The following is an 8,305-nucleotide window of genomic DNA, read 5'->3' on the forward strand; positions in this document are numbered from 1 at the left end:
CTCCTCAAATCCAACTCCGAACTGACTCATTTCAAGATTAGATCCGCCCTGATCCAAACTTTTGCATACAATGGGCTAAGGCCGAAAATAAATAAATGCTATTAAGCCATTATTATTATTATTATTATTATTCAAATTTGATAAAAGAAAATTCTTTTTAAAAAACAATACTAGTACCAGTAGTTTAGACTTAAACCAAAATGAAAAAAAAAAGTGTATTTCCAACATGAGTTGGCATGGTCAGTAAATAGCACCTAGTGCAAATTTATTCGAGGAAGAGTCGCTTGGTGAATGATGAATGACCCATTACTTGTACAAGAAGTAACGCAGGCATCTGAATTCTCAAGTCATTTTGGTACAACGTTAATGGGTTTCTCATATGAGGGGAATGGCCGCAACACCAAGTGCACTCAGACCAATTCTTGGCCTAAATTACACATCACATGATAAACAGGATAATCAAGGGGTTTCACCAAAAACCCAACTCAGACCACTGCCATCCTTAATTCCCCCCACGGCAAAATGAGAGTGCTATGAGGGTATAATTACAACTTTCCTTCACACACCTCAAAGCTTGATTTCATGAAGGTCTTCCCCAGAATCAGGGTCAGTGTAAGGTATACTTAGGGTTCCTTCTAGAGGTTTTATTTCCTTCCTAGTAGTAGAAAGACTGGATGCATTACTCAGGCTTCCACTCCAAGATGCTATACGTCTAGAGTTTCCATCTGACGCTGCTACAGTGCTTTTGTGCACAATAGTATCCATGCTAGGAAACCGTTGCATACTCGATGATGATGATGATGGTGGTGGTGGCGGCGGTAGTGCTAATGTTGATGTTGATGATAGTGGAGATAAAACTTGCTGATAAGATGTTGCGGGACTTTCATTGGTCATGACTGCTTCCTGGGTGCTTTCCCCAGTATTTTGAACTATCTCTTCAGCAGGGGTAACCGTAGAAGGGATGAAAAACTTGGGACTTGAACCAGCCACAGGTTTTGCAGATGGAACAGGAGACTGGAATAAACTTACAGGGCTGCCTCCGCCCTTGTTGAATGTATCAACATACCTGAAATCATTTCAAATTGGTTTGCTATTAGATAAGGGAGAAAAAGAATTTGGTTAAAACATTGACTAGCAACTAACAATAGAATTTGTAACAAGAAAACATGGTGGCAGCTACAAGCTAAGAAGAATAAGCATTTAACAATACTGAGAGCTTATAACAACCTAATAAGTTAATTAAATTCCAATACCTTGAGCGGATACCCATTCGAGCACGAGCAGAGTACTGGTTCGAACTAGGTGGAATTGGAGGAATTCCTGAGCTCCTTTCAGAAGAGATGGAGCTTTTATTTTCACTACTTTTGTGAAAGCCTTCAATTTTGGGTGTATCTTTTACACTGAGATCATTTACTCCATTCTGGAAAGCTGCATTAGTGGGTGGAGGTGGCAAGGCAGATTCCTCAGCCGGAGGTTCAGCTCCTTCCTCAACCCATCTTTTGAGCTTTTCATCATAATAAAATTTGTTCTTCTCACCCAGTTTAGCCTGCAATGTTCAGATACGGAATGCAGTAGAAGCTCAATATTGAATTAACAAAAGATACCTGTATTAAGAATAACTTTCAGAAATTCAGTTAACTACAAATTACCTGGTGATGAGGTCGAGATCTTAGGACCAAACCAACAGTCTTTTGGAATAGCTGTGAACCAAAACGGCCAAATCGAGAAGACCCACTGGACACTGCTGCTTTTTCTTGTGTTCCAGATGAGTTAGCTTCATTGGAAGAATTAACCTTATCAAAAAACAAAGAATCACACATAAGACCACAGCCATTTGTTGCACCCTTTGTCCAAACAAGATAATAAAAGCAGTGCGGAAATGGGGGACGGACAAACTCGCCTTTACAGGGCACATTAAAGAAAATGATAACCTATCTTCTCGCTTTTATATTTGATAACATATAAATTTAAGGGGGTAAAAAGAAAATGGCATTTTCTTTAAAGGCGAGCACTTTAAAGAAAATGATAACTTATCTTCTCTCTTTTATATTTGATAACATATAAATTTAAAGGGGTAAAAGAAAATGGCATTTGCATTTGCCATGTTCATGATGCTTCTAGTAATTTCGTTACGTTATATCACAGACGCTATTTCCATAATTGTCAGCTAAAACCATCATGACAGAGAAAAAAGGAATATATCGCCTTCAAATTTTGACTCTTGAGATCTATATTGCTTCTACTCTTTCATTTTTCTTAAAATATCCATGTCTAACACAAATTTACACATGAGAATAGGGGGTATGACCCACCAAATACACGGAAAAACTTAAAAAAAAACAAACATACCCATGTCTAACAGCTACACATATCCAACACTTACACCCAAGTTTGAGTAACATAAGCTTGAGATGTATCCCACCAAAATTTTCAAAATTTAACTACCACAACACACTGGTAAAATACAACAGACTTACATAATATGAACAGAGAAACCAACATCATTAAATTGAACTTCTTGCAACCAAATTCAAAGCCCAGCTGCCAAAAAGATATTTAGCTTCTCCTAATACCTTATCCCACAAAATCTTTCAAACACAACTATAGTAACAGTCAAACTACACTAATCTTATGTCATATGAGCAAAACGTAAAACCAACAAAATCATGATCAACTTCAAGTACATCAGAAGAAATTTTTTGTCATAAAACTTATCCCAACAAATCTTTCAGAGCTAACTATTGCAACACCCTTAGAAATTTTCCCACGCTAAAGTTTTAGGGGCGTTTCCACTGCTGTGAATCGGTTCCCAAAACCCAGGCACACATCTCAGTTCCAAGGATTCACATGGACTGAGGACAAATGGATCATGAGTAATTACATATAAAAACAGTTGCAAAAGGATTCCTCTGCATGTTTGGGTGTGTAAAGAATTTTTATCTACAGCTATTGAAGCAGTTACCTTTCTGTCACTTTGACCAAAGACAGGCTCAGAGATGCTTCTACTAGGCATTGCTGATAGGTCAGTCTGACCAGTCCATTGACTAATGGGTTCCATTGATGCAGAAGGCATCAGTGACGACATGGCCATTGATTCCATTGACGGAGAAGATATTAGTGATCGCGTGACCATTGTAGGTTGACTGTTGGATGTGTCTGAGCCATGCAGCTGATGAGCAAATTCATTTTGATGAACACTGCTATGCAATGTTGAAGGAAGAGGTGGAGGTTGGCCTCCAACAACACGATGAGCAGTATTATCAAAGAATGTGAGCAATTTACCGACCAATTTAGTTGGAGCCAAATTTGTATAGTAACCACCCTGTCCATTAAATTGCCTTCTTAATTCCATAAAGAAAGAAACATTTACCAGATCTAAGGACTAAGAGATACCTGCTGGTGGATCCTTAATCGTTCTTCAAGAGATGACACTACTTGTTTCCAAGTTTCCACTTCAGTTGTTCGACCAGTTCTCAAAGACTTCAAAATGGCTTGACAGTATCTGAACCGACATTTCATGTAAAACCAAAAGAGACTCAACCTAATTTAGCTACATCACCAAATAATATAAGCACCTCAGACTTACTTCAAAGAATCAGCCATTTTTCCAACTTCAGCCAGCATGTAAGCATAAATAAGCTTATATGGCTGAAAAGGTAGGAGGAGAAACTGAGAATTTCCAAGTGTCTTTGAGTACTCGAATAGTTCTGTCCTCTGCCCAGATATCAAAAAGGCTAGTTAAACAGTTCTACTGTGGAAGATAGGGATAAAATGAAAGGTGAAACATTAGATGTGACACCGATAGCTGGTCAAAATCCAAATTAAGAGCTACTCTACAAGAACCCAAGAGAAGTGATAAAAGTACAAAACATTTTTGCATGTCAGACAATACGAGAGTGGCTGACATGAAAAGGCTATAAGTAAAAAGCACGCGCTGAAGTAAAGGTCTACGGATGCATCATTATTTAAATGGGTCTACCAATATCAAAAGAAAGAGTAATGCTCAGATACCTGAATTGCCTCAGGGCTAACATATGTTCGTGGACAATTCCAATGATCAGCACCAATAAGACAAAGTCTAGCACCATCTGAATAAGGCTCAAAGTTGGCTTCAGCAACTAAATAGCATATGTGTGCAGCAGCAGCCTGTGCAATTGGTTTCGGTTGCAAAGAGAAATCATTTGGTGCACAAAGAGAGAGGAGCAAAAAGAAGAGAGGAAGAGAAGTGGGCAGAGTTATGGGAGAGGTAGAATGACTTAAACCAGTAAGAACCGTATTACCTCACCCCTCTCCTTCCACAAGCAATCTCCAAGATGAATAATAACAAGCTCATCATCTTTTGTTCTGTTAGCTGTTAAGATGGCTAAGTTCTCTTCCCATCCATCCAACATGCTAGCTGCAATCTGCAGCATACAATACATACTTGTACAAGCTGAAAAAAAAATGGTTCAAAGACTCCAAGAAAGCTACAGACAAGAATAGAAAAAGGAGAATGATATTTTCACAGCAAGCACTCAAATTATGTTCACCTGTCCAGGCTGGTGAGGAGTACTTACATAACCAGGGAGATTGCTACTGGGGGAAACTGTGGAAAACACATCTGCTGGTTGGCCAGCAACTACTAGGCATAATGTCCGCAATGGTGACCCAGCTTTTAATTGCTTTAGTGCCATTAGCTTCACAGTATCACCATAAAACTGGCATTCATAATTTCAATTATCAGCAAGCAGAACCCGAGTCTCAAATCCTTGCAGGTTTATTCAATGCCAATAAAAAATAGATCAACCATTGTAGATCCTGAACATATACATACAATAGAACAATAAATATAAGTAAAATGTGATCACAATAACCTGATCACCAAGCTGAGATGCAATAACAAGAGCTGGCCCCCACAATTGACCTTCCTGAGCAAATTCTAAAGCTTCCTTCTTTCTACCAGAGACAAGAAGCCTCTGTACCTCTAGAGCAGTAGCCTTAACCAATAGTAGAAGCCAAACACAGAAAATCTCAATTTCTTTATGGGAAATATATGGAAAATAATATAAAATTTGAATTACAAGCAACCGGAAAGGATAAGCTATCCATACCTGCATCTGTGCTTCCGAAGGCAAGTTCTGCAAGCAGTGAACGACAGCACTATACAAGCCTGATTGCACTCCCTTCCCTTTCACAGACCCTAAAAGCTTAGCAATAGCTAACTCTGGGCAATCACTCTCCTGAAAGTTAAACAAAAAAGAATAGAAAGGAATAAATAAATAAAGATGGTCCAAGCTAGTAGTGTCTCCATGAGACAGTTGCATGGTAACAAGAAAAAAAAGGAATTAAACATTTAGGAGTGATTCACCTTCGAAGTTTGGTCAGTGCCAAAAGGAGACCGAAGTTTTCCATAGTACTGACATGAAATTTTCAGTAAAGACAAGAGCAACCTCAAAACATCTCCTCTATAGCCCAAGCTTGAAGATTCACAGTTTGCAATCCTTTCATCAATCCACTTATACAACTCTCTATTTCCAACGTTCCCTCCAACCAAAGGACCAGGTAAAGGGTGTTGGCACAATGTCTGAAAGTAATCTTGGGCACCAAACCCAAAGCTAGAAGCATTACTGTTGTCCATGACAACTTCCACCAAATTGAGTACACTGACCACACCTCCTACAGAGCCCTTCACCCAATAAAATAAAAAAAAGCAGTGATTTGATGTCTACATTACCAGGCACAGAGTTGTAACAAAAAGGAAACTAGAACTACCTCAAATGAAGCAAGAAAAGAATTTGTGCTACCTGGTTCCCATACGGTGCAGTTGTGTGAGACAAACTGTTGTTTCTCATGACAAGAAGTTTTCCACCAAATCCAAAAGTCACTAGAGCATGTGGAGGGCGCCCAGCAGAAGACCTTCCCTCATTGGGTGAAGAAGAAAATGGGGTGCCTATTTGAAGTGGCTGTTGAGGATGATCTCCTGATTTCTGAGCATCAATGAAAGCAGGTATGAACTGCATCTGTTGGTCTGGCTGAACAGTTGTCTGATTGCTAAACTGCGTATAACTTTGAGCAGGAATAAAGCTTGGAAACCTAGAAATCTCACTACCATGTAGAAAAGTCTGACTTTGCTGTTTATAAGGAGCAACCAATCTAGAAGCGTCAAATTCATTTTTTTGCTCTGCATGATTATCTACATGATCTGCAGGACTGTAAATGCTTCCTAATTGTTTGGTTTCAGAAGAGAAATCTCTTCCGTTCTTGGAAACAGAGTAATCTTGGAAACTATTAGAATTTTGCTGATGGTAGTTGCTTGCAGATGCACACTGATTCATATAAAGGTCTTGACTACCTAAAGCTTGAAACTCATAGCTTTCAATATTTTTATTTTGATATTGTTGATCATTATCCATGGTTGCTGACTGATCTACAGCTGAAGTATAAGGCTCCAACATCTTCCATTCTAGGGCAATTGTATCATAGTACCAACCAGGGTACTGGGGATCAAATACCATGTGTGCAGGGTACTCTGCATTGCCTTGTGAAATCTGATTCCAGTTAGAGGTATTTGAATTCCCAAAGTCCTCTGCTAAAGTTCCCACAGAAGACTGAGTTGTTTTCTGCAAAGAAGGCATGTCCATCTTTCTATCTGAAAAATGATCGCCATTATCTGAATGTGTCACACCAAAGCTCTCCTGTGAATTCATAAATGTATTCACGTATCCCTCCACCTGATACCATTGCCCAGTATTTGGATCATATTTCCATCCTGGATAAAGATTTTCCCAGTACTGATAATTGCTAAATTCCTGCCCATCTACATTTTGTTCTAACCCCATGCCATAGTATTGAACATCATTATTTTCTGGATGACTAGACGAAGCCAAATCAGAAAATGAATTCCCTGGTACACTAATTGTATTACCATTAAATTCCTTCAGCAGATCATCTTTATTCCCCACTTCAGCAAAAGGGTCCTCAGAATTATCCCCCAAATCATTAAATATTTCCGAAAATGTCCTAGATCCACCAGCATTGATAACATTTGAATCAGAGTTAAGCGAGCTCCATTGAACCTCTTTCACACCAATACCTGAAGCTACATCACTCTTACTGGTACCACCATCCAACACACCCTCCTCTCCTGTCTCCATCACACTGCACTCTTTCACATTACTAGGTAGCTGTGAACTGCTCTCCTCAGCAGCCACATTATCCTCATTAGCAGCCAATAATTCCGAAATAGCAGCATCTTCTACACCCTTTTCAGCTTCGGTACCAATATCAACATCTTTTCCACCAGATTCAACCCCGGTAGGACTTGTTTCACTAATAGTCAAATTAGAAAAACCTTTTACTTTCTCAGAATCAGCAGCTTCTACTACATGCTTACCGGTGGATCCAGTAAAATCAAAGTCATCGTCATCATTGACCAATTTGTCAAAGAAATCCTCATCCAACTGATCTTCCACTTCAAATTCAGGAGAAGCCATCTAGAATTAGGGAAAATAAAAACCCTAAGCTCTTCCTATCAGTACTCCACTTTAATAATTCCACTTCTCTCCTATAAACTAAAACACTCTTTTCATCGTATGAACACAAAGTACTGCTTACAAAGAACTAAAACAACCCAAATCCATTTATTCCCTGAAAAATAAAAAGAAAAGAAAAAGGACTAAAGATTTGATTCCGTTTTTAACTAAACCAAATAAAGATTTTTCATTTTTTAAAAGGAAAAATGTTGAATTGCGAGTTGAATGAAAGTCACCACACAAGATCAATGAGGGGATATAATAGAAGGGAAATGGAAAAGAGATGGAGAGAGTTACCTGGGAATATAGAATTGAGTGAAAGAAAGATTTGAGACAGAAAGAGGAATTTGGCGCAGTAGCAGACAGATTTGCCGCAACCCGTAACAACTAAAAAGTAGAAAGAATTGCTTTCTGGATTTCTTCCCTTAGGTGATCTTTAATAGGACTTTTTGGCTGCACGTGTTCTGCATTGACCGAAATTTTTGTTTTGTAAACAAATGTCCTACTGCTTCCGGCATTTAAAATTTAATCCTTCTTAACAATTAAACTCTCTATCCGAAATTCAATTAATAATCTTATCATATGGATTCTATATGGCATTTTTCAAAAAAAAATTGATCACGTGACCAATATTATACACGTGAAAAGTTAAATAAGTAAATAAAAATATTAAATTTGAAACTATAAAGCTTACAACTCTAAATTTAGGATCATAAGGTTATTCGATGTTAATATTTTAGTTTTAAAATGCCATATAATTTAATTTAATATAAGTCGTTTGAGGATGTTATCAA

The 8,305-nt window shown here is 38.2% G+C and overlaps 1 protein-coding gene across 2 annotated transcripts; it reads right to left on the reverse strand.

The window, feature by feature from the left end:
- Nucleotides 1-240: 240 nt before the first annotated feature.
- LOC107954563 (protein transport protein SEC16A homolog) lies at nt 241-8,027 on the reverse strand. Of its 2 annotated transcripts, none has more exons than XM_016890162.2 (14): nt 7,809-8,027; nt 5,784-7,626; nt 5,348-5,665; nt 5,091-5,219; nt 4,854-4,976; nt 4,557-4,697; nt 4,281-4,403; nt 4,012-4,146; nt 3,587-3,714; nt 3,394-3,502; nt 2,963-3,322; nt 1,650-1,793; nt 1,254-1,546; nt 241-1,066 (listed from the first exon to the last, which is right to left on the reverse strand). In XM_016890162.2, exons 2-14 carry the CDS (start codon nt 7,470-7,472, stop codon nt 568-570), a joined length of 4,191 nt encoding a protein of 1,396 aa, XP_016745651.2. In that variant the 5' UTR covers nt 7,473-7,626; nt 7,809-8,027; the 3' UTR covers nt 241-567. The 2 variants fall into 2 exon arrangements, with proteins under 2 accessions (XP_016745651.2, XP_016745650.2); XM_016890161.2 differs by having other exon boundaries at nt 4,530-4,697; nt 7,809-8,025.
- Nucleotides 8,028-8,305: the final 278 nt, after the last annotated feature.

This window comes from Gossypium hirsutum, chromosome D07 (genome assembly GCF_007990345.1).
Source record: "Gossypium hirsutum isolate 1008001.06 chromosome D07, Gossypium_hirsutum_v2.1, whole genome shotgun sequence".
NCBI classification, from domain to species: domain Eukaryota; kingdom Viridiplantae; phylum Streptophyta; class Magnoliopsida; order Malvales; family Malvaceae; genus Gossypium; species Gossypium hirsutum.